The sequence below is a fragment of the Columba livia genome, chromosome 1, assembly GCF_036013475.1.
Source record: "Columba livia isolate bColLiv1 breed racing homer chromosome 1, bColLiv1.pat.W.v2, whole genome shotgun sequence".
In the NCBI taxonomy this organism is placed as follows: domain Eukaryota; kingdom Metazoa; phylum Chordata; class Aves; order Columbiformes; family Columbidae; genus Columba; species Columba livia.
In genome coordinates, this window is record NC_088602.1 from 151,321,292 (window position 1) to 151,338,059 (window position 16,768).

A 16,768-nucleotide genomic window follows, 5' to 3' on the forward strand; every position below is an offset into this window, starting at 1 on the left:
GGGAAATTTAGGCTGGATATTAGAAATAAATTCTTTACAGAGAGAGTGGTCAGGCATCGGAATGGCCTGCCCAGGGAGGTGGTGGACTCGCCATCCCTGGAGGTTTTTAAACTGAGATTGGGCGTGGCACTTAGTGCCATGATCTAGTAAATGGACTAGAGTTGGACCAAGGGTTGGACTCGATGATCTCTGAGGTCTTTTCCAACCCAGTTGATTCTGTGATTCTGTGACTAGAGTATTTTGTCCAGTGTCAAACCTCCACTTCAGCACTCATATCATATGTACTGTCACTCTGTGCTTGTGCCCACACTGAATGGCAGACTAGATCTGCCCATTGAGAAGCAGCTGGCCACCTTGTCTCTGTGAAGCCATTTGACCATGTTTTGTTACTAAACCTGAATATACAAAATTACCATCATTATAAAGAATCTACTCTCTGGATTTCTCTGAATATAAACAACAAGGCATTAGGGGAAAGATTTAAAAAAAAAATCTAAGCAGAGGTGACACAAGCCTCCTTAGGAGTAGGGCTTAACTGGTGGTGTGGTCCATCCAGCAAGCTGGTTTGAATACATACTGGGATACCTCGAGAAATAGCTGCAATGTGCACTTCGGTATGGTGGGCAGACAGATGGATCCTCCTCCTCTTCACAGTATTGGTACAATTTTCTTCAGCCACCATGTATGGACAGTTTGTGGCTCAATCCCTTACTTAAGACCAAGTTTTTGGTCATTCATCTAATTCTCCTTCTTGGTGTGCTTGACATTATCATTGTACTGAGCACTAATAAGCGCTTTTTTCCTGCAGGTGTTCATCTTCCTCTTCCTTTCCACAGCAGCTAGGATGAGAAGGAACTTAATTATAGAAGCAGTGAAGCAATGACCAGTTAGGTGTTACTAAATCAGATTTTTGTATCTTTGTACTGTATCTTGGGCATTGCTCAGCACGTAGATTTAGCTAAAAGTAAGATTGTCAGAAAGAAAACCTGCTCACAAGTTCATGACTTGGTATAGAGACTTCCAAATAGAAAATTCTGTGTGGTGAGGGGTGGTTTAAGGTAGTAGCGAGGCTTGATGGAAGTCAATGAATAAAACATCTAGACAACTGGGAATCTGAAATAAATCTAAGCAGCAAAGGTGACTGTGACAAACAGTTCAGTGGAATGCTGGACTTTCTGTCTCTGCAGCCATCAACCTAAATAAATTATTTCTCTGGCTAAAAGGAATTTTAATTGAGTTCTAACCCTGGTTACCCTTTCTTGCCTGTGTTAAATGCAAGAAGAGTGTAGATGGCCCCATGGTCTTTTCAAGCTTTAGAATTGAGAGCAAAATGGTATGTTTGCTGAAATTACATTCTACAAAATGAAACTCTTCTCTGTGAGAATAAAATATATTTGCTACTAATGGTGTTTTCTTTTCTCTTTAAAACTATACAGAAATACTTTGTTTTATATCTGTTTGATCTAAATCAGACAATCTTTGTGTTTTGAACGTAGTAAAAAATATTTTTATTTGAGTCAGCTCAATAAAACAATAAACTTAATTTCCCAATCAGAACATTTCCACACAGATTGTAGTTGATTTGTATTAGAAAACACAAACAAACACACAAACACAACAACAAAACCCCCATCAAACCTACTTGTTTATATTTAGAGCAAAAAGACTGCAATGAGAGAATATTCTGTTCAACAGAAAATTCAAATCTTAGGTCTGCAGAAATCTATTGAAATAGGCATTACTTCTCCTTCTCCCTTTCCTGTTACCTACAACATTAAAGCAAACACATAAAACTTGAGAAGTGTATTTAAACCGTGTATGTGAAAATACCCTAGTTGAAGAACCTTCACTACGAATCCTGTCGCTATTTTAACCTTCCAAAATCTGTTTTACATCTAAGAGCTTTGAGGCTGAACCAGTATATCTGACTGCACTGCTGATTTAGTCTAGCACAGTTACCTGGCAAGAGTTAAGAGTGCAAATTTTCTTGCAGTCAGGAGGAATTTAATACTTTTTTTCCTGTTTCTTCTAGGGCTTTCAGCAGAAATTCTCCTTTCATAGTAAAGAGATTGTGGCCATCAGTTGTTCCTGGTGCAAGCTGGCGGTAAGTGGACAATACCTAGGGAGACAGGTAGCAGTTTCACTGATTGGCCACACTGCCACCATCAATTTTTGGTTTTCCTGTCTTGGGGTTCCCTCTTTGTGAATCACCCCCAGGTTTTCCATTTCTGTTCCTTTCATTCAAAGACACTTTAACTTCACCTGGCTGACATGAGTTCTTTAGGAGAAGAGTTTTGCTATACAATGTAATCACTGCCTACCTCTCATCAACACCCTGCTCCTGCTAACTTAGGGAGCTAAAGGGCTATTAATACATACAGTTCCATCAAACTAGGTTGCGGTCTTCAGTCTATGATCTGTCTTTAAGTAGGAGTGACTGGTGTGTTGGGGTTTGTTTGTTTGTTTTGTTTGTTTTTGTGGATTTTTTTGGGGGGTGAGAGGTGTTGGTGTTGTGTACTTTGGCTTTTTTGTGTGTTTTTCTTTTTTGTTGTTGTTGTTCTTGTTGTGTTTTTTGGTTTGTTTTTGTAAGAAGACATGACTAGGGAAAGTGTTCTTTAGTTATAAACTCCACCATTTGAAGGACTTGAAGATAGTGGAGCTGAGAACATTGCTCCAGTCTTTGTACCATCACTCCCTCCATCTTCTCCGTGCTTCCCTTTTGTTTTTCTTGGCCTCATTATTGACTCTACTGTTTTCTTCACTTCCAGTTTCATAATAAAGTCACCTGTTTCATGCTGCATCACATTGAAGAACCATGTTCCCTGGGGGCTCATGCTGCTGTCATTGTGCCTCCCACTTGGATCATTAAGGTGAAGAAACCTCAGGTAACTGCATGCTGATGTCTGTTTCTGAAGCTGTATGGCTGGCTTCACCACTTGGTACCCCTTCACTAAGGCATGCTTGTTCAACCCTGCCTCTATCCCTGAAACCCAGCATACATCCATGGTGATTATGAACCTGTATCCTCCTGCCCCTCCATCAAGCCCTTCAGTAGATTTTCCTGTTTGGGATGATTAATATCAAATATGACTTTTGTTCTGAGCAAATCCAGCTGAGATTTGCTCCTGTAAGTGTGAGTTCAATGAGCATACTGCAGTCCAGCATGTTTCATTAAATAGAGCTGAGCAAATACAGGGAAAAACTCTTGACAGATGTTCACTTGAACTGCAGTAGGGTTTGGCTGTGGCTGAACTGGCATCCCCTCTGAATTTGCCAATGATGGACAACTGAACAATCATCTCTTATTTACATCAGGGCTTGCTGTATGTAAGCAGTAAGCCCACATGCTCATTTAATTGCAGGTAACAAGCATTATACTTTGAAGCATTTATAATGGATGTGATATGTCTTAGAGAGGATAATTCACTGGTGAGCACAACAGGGAGAAAAGGTATCCAAAAGAGAGCTGGCCAAAAATTAAAAGGGGATTCTCACCATGCAAGAAGGTTTTGTTTCATTTTGTTTTTTATTTGAAAGTCTGTTTTCACTCCAGGTTGAACTGAAAGAAACAGACAAAAACAAACACTAAACATATCAGGGAGACAGAAATGCTGGTAGAAGTTCTATTTCAGAAGGACTGATACAAGTTTTTTGTTTGATTGGTTTCTGTGTGTGTTTGCTTGTTTTGTTTTGTGTGTTTCCTTTTTTAAATGTTTATGTGTGAGCCAGGGCTTTCTGGCTTTGTGTCCTGGTTGTCAACAAGAAGATGAGAAGTTAGGTCCAGGCAAAGTACTGAGACAAAATAAGTTCCGTCAATCTGGAAAAAGTTCGAAGTTTTCATGCTGCTCAGTTTTTAGTTCCAATCTAGGCAAATGGACTGTTAAATTTGTGCATAAGCAGCATTTCTAACAAGGTGGATATTAAAGACAAGGAGGAGAAATGGGGAATATACATATTATCAAAAAGTCAACCAGAGAGACCTCTAGAGAGAATAGACCAGGTTCCTAGACACCTCTACTCTGAGAAAGAGATTTCTTTGGCATTTGTATTTGTAACCCACACTCTTCTTTCTCTGTTACTTTTACTCCAGCCTCCTCCAGATAAATCTTTTTTTCCTCTTTTGTTGAAGATTATATTTGAATCCTCTGCGGGCACTTAATCTTGTTGGTTAATTTTCAGCACCTATGTGTTATTTGATAAACACATCCATAGCTGACCTTACTAAAAGAAGCCTTTCTTTGATCTTTTTAATTTTTAGTTAAAAAGAAAAAAAAAGACATCTGTAATTTTCTTCTTGGTTTGGCATTTGGCCGAAACAAGGTACCCTCCTTGTAATATTTTAGGAAGATTTTCTTACTTGTCCATTATTTTTTCAGAAAAGTTCAAATAAATTTAAAAAACCTAATTAATTATATTTAATGGGAAAATGCTTTTAAATGAAGATTTAAAAAATTAAATCAAAAGAAAATATCTGTTAGCTTTGTGTGCCTGAGTCATGAGTGGAGAGGAAGTTCTTCAAGCCAATATTCCCTCTCCCTGACATCTCAGGTCCTTGAAATTCATGGTCAGCCACATTCAAAAACCTTATATTGGGTAATTGAAGCATTAGATAGATCAAAATGATACTTAGCAGAGATAATGAGCATATTTCCATGAAACTTTTTAAAAGCACCCATTGCAGTATTAGTTCCAGGGAATGCATCCTTATTGCTGTAGAAAATATTAATGCATCTTTCAGATGTCTTCATTTTTTTGGCAGGAGTCTTGTTTTCTTATTTGTTATTAGGAAATATTTCCTCTTCTCCTGCTGTTTCTGGCCAGCTCTGCTTCTGTGTATTATGACCCTCTTTACTCTATATGCATGTTTGCTAAACACTATGAAATAATTGCATTCAGTCCACAGAGTACAAACACAATATTCACAAATTCTTGTAAATTCAGATAGTAAATAAATGTGTAACCACCAATCTGTTTTTTACATATTCCATAATCAGAATAAATTTGGCTAGAAGCCTTTTTGTTACAAAATATTTCCTCAGCTCTAATTAACTAATTGCATTGATCACAGACAACTCCTGAACTGAATTCCCTACTCATATGAAACTGATTTTAGTGGTGCCTTCATCCTGTTTGTTGGTTGTTTCTTTTTTAGCAAATAAGATATGTTTTTGTAGCAAAACCTTGCCTTGTTTTAAAATTTTTATTGCTACAAAAATAGTTTTCCATGCTTATTTTATACAATGTGGGTCACCACCTTTCAAATATTGGGCTTGAATAAAGAGCACACTCCACTTCTGATTACCATCAATGTTGTGGTAGTGAAGTATAATAGTGTAATTGGTTAAAGGCAAATCTCTGCTGACAACCTACATTCGAAATGGGTAGCTTTTGTTTCTTGCAAGAAATTTGTTGCAACATGAAAAATACAAAGAATGGTTCAAACAGCTTTGGGATTGGTGGTAGCCCTGTATGTAATGACGCATTTACATAAATGGAAAACTCCCAGTACCTATTCCATTTACTCATAATTTGAGCCAATTTTTGCAACTTCGTTACTGATTTCCAGTGTTTATTGTGTTAGCATCACTTTGATACCAGGTCTGATTTCCTAGGGTACAAATTAATTCCATCTTCTAGTTTGTGAATGCAGGTCACCCCTGTTGAGTGGTGGTAATTGGTAAAGGTGAGGTTTAGTAGCCCAGATGGTGTTAGCTCTAGGAATGGACTTGCCATGCTTACGTTGTGGGAAAAAAGTAGATAATAAGGAGAGTCTGCCTTCTGTTTGCGAAAGCAAAGGCAGTAACTGTAAAATTACTTTTTTTTTTTTTTTTTTTTTTTTCTGTTCAGGGTGAGTAAATATGGTGTTTTCTTCTCCTCCTCCTCCTCCTTTGAGGACCTTGAAAAACCGCTAGAGGCTATTTCTACTTCTGGTCTTATTTCTTGATTTCCTCAACTGCAGACTACAGCTGGTGTGTCTGATTGTGGTTTGTGAACAACCACAAGATGGTCAGGATTGACCTTCCCAGAAGCTGTTCATTATTTAGGTCATTTGAAGCCCAGCATGCTAAAAGCCTTTTAAAATGAAGCTTGAAACATAAAGGAAAGGGTTGAAACTTCCATTTGATTTACTTGAGAGGGTCTGTGGCACTCACATGACCCAACACCATACAAGAAGGACTCAAATACTTCTGTTTGTCTAGCTAAGCTTGCTTAGAGCTATAATGACTATGCAATGATAAAAAAATCTCTCTTTAAGATGGTGAAACTGATATCCATAAAGGAGAGATATCTTTTCCAGAGGCAAGTTAGGATTCACATATGGTGCCCATTTAAAGGTACGGTTTGCTATCAGGTACTTCACTGAATAACACTATAATCTTACAAAATACCTATCACCTTGTTATGTGGACAAGGCACTACACATCCATTTCTTCAGTTTAATGTGCAAGGACTGATGATTATGCTTGGCTGTTATTACTTTGCAAAGACAGCGTGCACATGTTTAATCAGCTTTTTGCCTTTCATCTGCTATGACATGCAGTTGCAATCATCACAGTGAAGCTTTATGTTCTCTTAACACTATAGGTGTAGGCACATTCAAAAAAATGTGAAGCAACATAGTTGTATTGTAGTGTATTTTATTACCTTTTTAAAGTGTGGACATGAACAAAGTTATAATAATGAATGGAGGCTTAGACTAAAACTGTCTAATAGAGTTTCTCTTTCCACCCTGCCCTTAGGCAAGAAAAGAGATGTTATAATGGGATTTAATGAAAACTACTTTTAAACATTCTTTATGATTTTCTTTTTTTTTTTTTTTTTGAAGTTAGTCAGGATTTTACTGAACTGTCCTGGCCCTTTGCAGGAGAATTTTACTGGGCTTAGGTGTATCCATTGAGGAGGTAGAATAAAAAGTACAGTTCTTCCAGAGGTACAGTTAAGTACTTGTCTAGTGTAAACACCTAACTGGAGTTACAGACTACAATTTGTCAGCAGAATTCACTGCACTTTACCATTGGATAAGTATTATGAATTTTACACCTGGAAGTACTGAGGCACAGGGAAAAGCTTTGATATATCCTTGGCCTTTCAGGAGACCACTGGCAAGACTTTGGATAGACTCAGTCTCCTTGCTCTCTCATGTATTTTGCCCCACTCCAGGGAGAATCCTTCAGTACAGAGTGGCTGAGGAACTAGGCTAAGGCCTCCAAGGAAGGCACCTTTGAGAGTAATGTCCCATATCTTTCTACTGATGTAAATACTTTTGTCTACAATCAATCTGAATCTTGAGGGTGAGCAATGAAAGACCATAGAGATGATATTGCTAATGCTCTTCTTAGTTAGCACAGTCTTTGTGGTTTATTAAGCTTTCAAGATCACATAGTACCAGACTAGAGAAGACTATGAACATTTTGGATGATTTCTCAAAATATGAGCTAAAAGGACAAATATCCTGTAGCTGCTCCACAGAGCTGTCTCGTCTTCAATATTTTCAGTAAGCAACGAGGCATAACTATGTGCTATATGTCCACAAGGAATGTTGAGAAGTGACAAAAAGCTTGGGACCTCATGCCATACAGCAGGCTTCTCTTGGTCTGAATGAAAAAGGAGTGTCTTTAGGTATTTGAGTTAGATAGCTGTTAGTTTTTCTTCTCAGAGATGTGGAAACATTAGCTTCCGTATCTACTGTGTTGTACTGAAGTCTTGAAATTCTGGAAGTGTTTGTAAGGGACTGAACAGAGTCTTAGCTTTTCTAGTTAATGTTGGTTAGCAAGCAGGATTAAGGACAGACATCACTGCTTACAGATTTGATGGGCTCTGGTCATTAACTTTTTTTAACTAGTGATATGCTTTTGAATAAAGTCACCACAAAAATGAACTTTTGGATCTTGCTCCCCTCTTGAAGCCAGAAGAAAATCAATGAACTCTCTTCTAACTCCTTGTGTTACTTTATTTCCTGGTGACAGCTAAATTAAGAATTGAAATACTGAGAAAATATTTACAGTATTTCCTACAATACAAAATTCCAATCATATGAAAAAGGTTAGGGTTTCATGCAAGTATGACTTCAGTTACCTAATTAAAATAATAATAATAATAATAATAATAATAATAATAATAATAATAATAATAAAATAGAATTCGCCTTTATGGGCTGTTCTTATCACATCAGAAAACCTTTGTGGTTCAGTATCACTGAGCAGGCTCTTGCCAATCTGGAGAATATCTTTGATGCAAGTTCTACCTTAGTAATTGCTGCAAAAATACAAGCAGTTTTGTGGGGTTTTTTTCCATATAGTTGAGGGATATTTTTATTTAAAAACAAAGCAAACAAAAACTCCACAAACACCCCCCTCACCAAATACTTAAATATTAACAATTCAGTTTGTTCCTTATCAGATGATTAATCAAGTTTCTTGATAGACTGGAACTGAATCCACAGTGCCAGCATCATACGCCATGATGGCCTATGTCATGTTGAGTCATAATGGTTGCCAGAGCTAAAACTTGTTGTTTTCTTTCCTAAAAAAAAAAACATGAAAAAATCTCATTCATCATGTTTTTTATTACATCTTTATGCAGGTGGTCTCCATACCAGGAGACGAGCCTGATTGGGCAGGAGACTGGAGCCCCGAAGGGGAAACGGGCGTCTCCTACCCCTATTGGGAGGGTTGGCAGGTACAACATGTGGTGTTATGTGAGTCTATGGGAGCATCAGATCTTTTTCCCCCCTTCACAGCGTGGGAAAGTTTCCAGTTCCAAAGCACCAGTCTGGTCTCCGTGTGTGGCTTTCTCCATAAACGGTGGTGTGGAAGTGTAAAGCATGCAGCGCATGTGATTTAAATCTTGAGCATGTGCCAGATACTCTTACCATTCTCCAAGTGGACATGCATGGAAGAGCTTCGTAAAGGGGCTCTCTCTGTGCCTGTCTTCTAAATTTTGTTTTGCTTTTCATGTATTCTTTTTTCTTTTGATATAGAACTCATTAAAGAATTCAACACGGCGGAAGAAGAGGACATCTTTTAAAAGAAAAGCTAGCAAAAGAGGCAATGAAGTAGGTATTCAAGTGCATTTGAAGTCAGACTCCTTTTGTTTAAATCTTTAAGTGCAAACTTTAAAGTGATTTTTTTTTTTTTTTTTTTTTTTTTTTTTTTACTGCAGGTTTGTTTGCTTCCCCTCACTGTCCCCTTCCCAAACTCCCTCTTGAAAATTCCACATTATTGAATGAATTGTAGGGAGAGATCAGTTTTGATAAAACTTGTATGAGAAGTGTCTTATTTGCCAAGTTTATTTTTCAAGAAACAACATACCAGACTCCATAAAGACCAGCAGCTTAATGTAACAGTGTTCCCATGAGATGTAAGAGACTCAGCCCAGAGCCTTGGTTTCCACTAGGCAGAGCATGGGTGTGAAACTGAGTTGTGAAATCCATGGTGAGAGCACTGGTGCGAAGGGCTAGTCCAACTTAAATGTATCTCCCTCAGAAGGTCACATATTGGAAATATTCTGCTTGTGTGAAAATTGCCATTGGGTCCACAGAGAGAGAAAACAGATGAATGATCTGATGGTTTGGTTTGTCACATAGCTTAGAGAAGATCTCATTTTCAGACCTTGCCTAGTGAATTAGTTATAGAGATGAAAAACAGCCTCATAGATTGAGGGTGAGGGAGGTCCTCACTTGGCTAGTGGGAGAACTGCAGACCAGTAACTTGAATCTGTGTTTGCCACAGCCCAGGAGAGTGCCCTCACTACTGGGATCTCTGGTGTCCTGCAGGTGTAGGGACATAAATAGCTTCCTCATTGACATGCCTTGTTTGACCTGTGACAAGAATTCAAGAGCAGATCATCTGCCACTAAGTGCTGATACAACTGGTCTGTTAGACGGAATTACTGAAATAAGTAGTATCCCATTCTATTTTCCATTGGAAAATTGTTCATATTAGAAACAGCATTTTATCCAGTACATTACTAGTGCTTTGTGAATAATCGCTTTTTTGGGAAATAACTTTGAGTAACATTTTAAAATATCTTCATGCTGTCCTGAAGTGATTTTTTTTTTCCCTTCCCTCTTATTTTCTTACTCAGTTGTCTCAACTGAATAAATTAGTTTCAGCTGAGCCTCACATTAACATGGCTGTACTATTTCCAGTGCCTGAAGTCAGAGCTAGGTTGGGTCTCCTGCATGTGCTATGCCAGGGAAACATAGATAGCTTGTACTAAAGCCTTTTTTTGCTTCTGTTTCTCAGGATAACAAAGGTCGGCCATTTGTGATAAAGCCTATATCCTCTCCGCTCATGAAGCCACTGCTGGTTTTTGTCAATCCAAAAAGTGGAGGGAATCAGGTAAGAACATCCAGGTCATAAAGTTTTAGCTTAACAAAAGTGTTTCTGCAAATGAGAATAGTTTTTGCTAGGTCAGTTAGGAAGAACTCCATGCAATTGAATTGTGGTCCTTAGAAGAGGTCCTTGCTGTTGAACGCCCTTTCCACTTCAATGAAATTGGATAGCTGGAATGGATACTTGAATATTTGAGCAGTTGTAGTCCTATCTTTAGATTCCTTAAAAGGAATCTAAAATGTTAGTTTGGAGGTTTTCAGAAGACTTCATCTTTAGAATCATTTGGGTCAGAAAGGGCCTTTAAGATCATTGAATCCAACTGTTGACCTAACACTGCCAAGTCCACCACTAAACTATGTCCTTAAGAACCTTGTCTACCTGTCCTTGAAACACTTCCAGGATGTTGACTCAGCCACTTCCCTGGGCAGCATGCTGCAATGTTTGACAACTCTCTTGGTGAAAAAGTTTTTCCTAATATCCTATCCAAACCTCCCTCTGTGCAAATTGAGGCCATTTCCTCTTGTCCTATTGCTTTTTTCTTGAGAGAAGAGACCAACACCTATCTTGCCACAGCCTCATTTCAGGAAGAGTGATAAGGTCTCCTCTGAGCCTCCTTTTCTCCGGGCTAAACAACCCCAAATTCCCTCGCTTCTTCTCATAAGACTTGTGTTCTAGATCCTTCACCAGCTTCATTGCCCTTCTTTGGATGCACTCTAGCACCTCAATGTCCTTCCTGTAGTGAGAGGCCCAAAACTGAACACAGGAATCAAGGTCCAGCCTCACTATTGCCAAGTACAGTGGGACGATCACTCCCCTAGTCCTACTGGCTGCACTATTCCTGACACAAGCCAGGATGCTGCTGGCCTTCTTGGGCACCTGTGCACACTGCTGGCTCATGTTCAGCTTGTCAGTCAACACCCCCAGGTCCTTTTCCACCAGGCAGCTTTCCAGCCCCAAGCCTGTAGCATTGTCTGGAGTTGTTGTGACCCAAGTGCAGGACCTGGCACTTGGCCTAGTTGGGCCTCATACAATTGGCCTCAGCCCAATGATTCAGCCAGTCCAGATCACTGTGTAGGCCTTCCTAACCTCCAGGAGATCAATGCTCCCACCCATTTTGGTGTCATCTGTAAACTTACTGAGGATGCACTTGATTCCCTCATCCAGGTCATTGATAAAGAGATTAAACAGAACTGGCCCCAGTATTGGGCCCTGGGGAACACCACTCATGACCAGCTACCAACCGAATTTGGCTTTGTTTACCACATCTCTTTGGGCCTGGCTATCCAGCCAGTTCTTTACCCAGATAAGAGTATGCCCACCCAAGCCATGAGCAACCAGTTTCTCCAGCAGAATGCTGTGGGAGACAGTACCGAAGGCTTTAATGAAGTCCAGGAAGACAACATCCACATCTTTTCCCTCATCCAGTGAGTGAGTCACCTTGTCATAGAAGGATATCTTTCCACTGAAAATTTAGATTGCCAATGAAGTGTTAGACTTTTCTTTTGTACAAAAAAAGCGATTTAGTTTTACTAAGGAAGCGTAGTGAAGTTAGCAGGTAAAATGATGCATTCCTATGGCATTAAAAAAAAAAAAATCATTACTGGTCTTGTACTGTACCATAGAGAATGAAATTTCAATGATTAACTTGTTCATGCAGTAGACTTCCGTCTTAGGATTCCCGGAATTAAAACTTATCCAAGTTGAATGTTTTCCACTTTTTGAATATGAGCTAATCTAAGTGCCTTTTGATAGACAGGGATTTCTGGTTGAAGAGATTTATGTAAGATATAACGAAGTCCTACAGAGCACAGAGAATAGCATAACTACTGCTCATTTTCTCCACTGTTAGAAAAATTAGGGAGGATGTAAAATGCAACTGCTAAGACTTGGATTCAAAACAGAGGAAAAAGTTCTTCTCACAGTGGGTAGTTCATTTGCAAAACTTTGATATAGGATGTCTTGGATGCTAAAAATTTACATGGGCTGAAGGAGAGATTTGAAAGAGAAAATCCTTAAGTTTACTGAAGCCCTAGATCTCTGTCTGGCTAGAGTTCTAAAAACTGGAAATAGCTGAGGCTGGGAGAATACCTACAGCAAACATCACGTTTATTTTATGCTCTTACACCTTTTTTGAGGTACTTGGACTGCTATTCTTGGTTCTCCACTTTACGGAGAGTGTTAGACAGAATAGCAGTTCTTCAGAAGGGGGAGCTAATGAAAAAGAAACAAGGGAGAAGGAAATCATTACTGCAACAATGAATGCAAAAGAGAAGGTCAAAGACTAATTAAGTTTAAAAACTCAACAAATGATGGCATGCAGAGCTGAGCACTTCCAGCAATGTCTACTGATGACTGAACACGTCAAAGGAGTTAGTGGGCACCACCTAGAGATACTCCACCACAAGACATCCCAAGGCAAAGTAGTGTAGATTCTCTCAGCATTTTTCCCCAGTAAGCTGCTGCTTATGCAGAGAACAGTTAATTTGGCCAAGGTCAGAAGGAAACCTTGCAACTTGGTGAGGGCTGGAATGGGGAGCCTGTGAATATACAGGTAGGGGAAGAAATGAAACCAACACCTCAGCAAGAAGTTTGGGATGAACTGGAAGGACTGCAGCCTGTTTCACATGATGTACAGACAGACATCTCTGTAGAAGGGGCATGACTCAGCTTTAACTGTTCTGTGACCATAACCACATATGTTGCACTATTGAAAATTCCTGACTTGCACTGCCCAGGCTATGTCTGAAATGTATTCTTGAATTACTTTCAAGTACAAGATCAACTCATGGGGTTCTTAGCCCTCTTCTATTAGTAAGAATCTTGCCGCTTTATGTCTGGGCAGAATGTGAAGTAACCCAATCGAGTGTCTGGCATATGAACCCAAGAGTTTGTGAAAGTGGAAATTATATCTTCAGGTGATGTTACATGGCACTCACTGAGTGAGGGAGCATTGGGGCAGCTATAACTGATAGAATCCTTGGTTCCTGCTTCATTAGTTAGAAGGTAGAGGGCTATACTTCTATGTGTTCATAGTGGTGATGGTGAAGGTCAAAGAAGTGTCATTGCTCGGATGTTGGGCAAGACAGTGTTCAATGTGATGGTGACTTTGCCCACAAACTTGTTCAACTTATTTCTGGCATGGATAGCTGAGGGAGGAGCCGGATAACGGAGATTTCTTGTTGCAGGTGGTGAGAGGTAGGAGAACAGGTTGCTGTGAGAGTTGAACCTTTGGTCTGACCCTGCATTCCTGTTCTTACGAACCATTAATGATCTGTGTTGTTAAAGTGACCCTCCTCATATTGGTGGGTTGCTGTTCTCTAGAGCAGTCATCTACTATGCCACTTTCTAGTTTCTTTTTATTGGTACATCTGCTTTATAAAGCATGGATTATTAATTTTTTTTCTTTTCCCAGGGCACCAAGGTTCTCCAAATGTTCATGTGGTATTTAAATCCACGCCAGGTCTTTGATCTCTCTCAGGAAGGGCCAAGAGATGCGTAAGTTTCTCAACCATAATTCTTTTCTTATCAGGAAAGCAGATGAAGGTCTAGCTTGGATTTGTTGTTAGACTGTGTACAGGGTTTATATGTCCAGGTTTTGATAGCAGGAGGGTGGGGGTCTACAGTGGTGGCTTCTTTGACGAGAGCTCAAGAGCTGCCTCCATGCCAGATAAAACCACTTCCAGATGGCTCCAAGATGGACCTGCTGCTGATCCCAGCAGCTGAGTATTGCTGTAGGGTGAGACTGCCTCCGGATTTCCAGAATGCAACTCTCTCTGCTTTCTGACTAACTCAGCTTATGTGGACAACAGTTGAAGTCTGAGCCTCTTCCAAAGTAAGGAGGACCTGTCCTTAAAGGGCTGATTCTTGCTAAGGGTTATGAGACCATCCTTCTATGGTATGAGATACTGTTAACTCGTTTTGTTTAACTGTGCTACTTTCACAAGTTAGGCAGCCCAAAAAGATAGTAATCATGTAAAATCAGATATTTACTTGCATAAGAGTGGTCCAAGTATTTGCTATTCATACTTCTAGACCATCCAGGCCTTTTTTTTTCCTGCTGAAATACCTCCACTGCTACTCTCCTCATGATGTATAGAAGCTTTAAAGAAGACGTAGTTTTCAGAGCTGTATAATGGAGTGAAAAGAGGGTTAAGGCCTCAGTTCACCAGGGTCTGTAGTGTGAATGTATCTTCATCATTGAGAGATATAATACTTCATTATGCCTCTCATGCAACTGAAGGAACAGATCTTTAACGGGTGCTTTTCTTGGCTCTCCTGTTGATATCTTAAATCAGATATCCAGAGAAAGAGCACTGTTAGATGTTATTGCCTTCTCTGGTGTCAAAAAAATACAGCTACCAGTTGAAGGAGCTGGCATGTTCTACATGCCTCAGAAATGATGGCTCAGCAAATGCTGGTGAGGAACACTACATTTTGTTTAAAAACCTCGATGTTTGTATGTATATATATATATATATATATATATATATATGTTTGTTTGTTTGTTTGTTTGCTTTAGGATAAGAGGAGAATAAAAGATTTTGTTGTCTCCAGAGGAAGCATGACAATCTGGTGTTTCAGATTTAGCATGGGAATCATAGAATCATTTTGGTTAAGATTATGGAGTCCAACCTTTAACCTAATACTGTCAAGTCCATCACAAAACCATGTTCCTAAGAACTTCATTTACACATCTTCTAAATACCTCCAGGGATAGTGACTCAACTGTTTTCCTGGGCAGCCTGTTCCAATGCCTGACAACCCTTTTCTTGAAGAAGTTTTTCCTAATATCCAATCTAATCCTCCCCTGGTACAACTTAAGGCCATTTCCTCTTGTCCTGTTGCTTGCTACTTGGCAGAAGAGACTGACAACCCCCATGCTACAACCTCCTTTCAGGCAGTTGTAACATGCTAAGCAGATAACATACTCCTCAGGACGTGCTGCCTAACCATAAAGGAAGGCGTCATTTCACTTCCTAGTGGATGTGTGTGTGTGTGTGTGTGTGTGTGTGTGTGTGTGTGAGAAGTGAGGTGAGCCACAGGGTTCAGGTCGGGTCAGGGCCAATGCCACCTGCGTTTTCCGGGGCCGATGCCTCCTCACTGCCGAGACTTTCAGTAACACTGAGGGTTACTTTTATTTATTTTTTTGCCTCTACCTGCGCCCTTAGTATTGAATATTTGAGGATACAATGAGCAGTGATTAAACTGTCACACAGCAGAATGCATAAAAAGTACCTGCATAATTGTTCTGACTTTCTCCCTCCTTTTTTCCCTTTCCCTCTCACGGCCAGGCTGGAACTGTACAGAAAAGTGCCAAACCTGCGGATCCTGGCCTGTGGTGGGGATGGGACGGTAGGTGGCCTGTGCCTGGCAGCCCTGTGGTCATTGTGAAGAGAGTAAATTCCTCACAGCTGTGTGTTTCCCACTATGCCTACAGAGCCAGATAATGTACCTTACTCCTGTGAAATCTACGTTTTTGTTTCTTTTCTATGTTTTTGTTTCTTTTTTAATGAATTTTCTGTGTGCTCTTGCTAGTGTAGTGACCCTAATGTCCAAGGTCCTATCTGCTTTATGCATAAACATTTGGTATAGCTTAAAAAAAATTAAAGACTAACCTTGCTGACCTCCTCTAACTATGTACACAAATCTGAAGTTCTAGCAGGTTAAGTCAGTGTCTGGGTACCATTACATCTTAATTTCTGCTCCTTCCTGTTTTTGTCTCCATGATGTTTGAGTACAGTCAAATAGGGTTTCCTCTGCTTAAAGAAAGTGAGTTTCCCCGCTTCTTTATAAAGCATCTGTGAGGAAAGATATTGTATTGCTCATGCTACTAGCCTGGGATCGGACAGATCTAGGTTCAGTATTTTCCTTTGTTACCGAATTTTTGTGTGTTCTTGGAAAAGTGAATAGAGTCAGATCTTCAAAGTATTTATGCACCTTCAGTTGGAGACAAGCTCTGCAGTTCAGAGTCTGGAGGCCATGAGTGGTAATGGAGATATTACAACTGCATTACTCTTTCCAGTAGTTAGGAATATTGTAAATCTCAGTCTGTGACGCTGACTGCTTAAATACAGTTGAACAACTGAGCTTTAGTCTCTGTGAAGCTCAGTTCCCCAAACATGCATTTAATAATAGTTGTAACAGTAAGTATGGTAAGGAAAGTGCATTTAGGGCATGGGGAGGATTTTTTTTTTTAATGTAATGTAATGAGCTGCACCCCCACCCTTAATCCATCTCTGCCTTAATTTCTGTCTGTTCAGCTTCCCAGATGTAGGGATTATTAATATAAGTGCTCCCCCTGCAAGAATGAAGAAAAAAAAAAAAAACATGATTAGACTTCTGTCTTGCTGGTACCTGTGGAAATAAGATATTAATGTTACTGAATTGTGAACTTTCATTGAGAAACACGCAAGGCATTGCTTTAGCAGGGG

At 39.7% G+C, this 16,768-nt stretch overlaps 1 protein-coding gene across 4 annotated transcripts in view; it reads left to right on the top strand.

Moving 5' to 3' along the window:
* The window catches only part of DGKI (diacylglycerol kinase iota), a 221,469-nt gene that overhangs the window by 104,324 nt on the left and 100,377 nt on the right, over positions 1–16,768 (top strand). The window contains exons 7-13 of one of the 4 annotated variants that reach the window (XM_065038789.1): positions 2,033–2,104; positions 2,769–2,870; positions 8,584–8,679; positions 8,981–9,055; positions 10,248–10,343; positions 13,750–13,832; positions 15,629–15,689. In XM_065038789.1, the coding sequence (XP_064894861.1) occupies positions 2,033–2,104; positions 2,769–2,870; positions 8,584–8,679; positions 8,981–9,055; positions 10,248–10,343; positions 13,750–13,832; positions 15,629–15,689 (585 nt within the window). Of the gene's footprint in view, positions 1–2,032; positions 2,105–2,768; positions 2,886–8,583; positions 8,680–8,980; positions 9,056–10,247; positions 10,344–13,749; positions 13,833–15,628; positions 15,690–16,768 lie in introns of all 4 variants that reach the window. The other 3 variants (XM_065038782.1, XM_065038799.1, XM_065038810.1) reach the window with 3 other exon arrangements.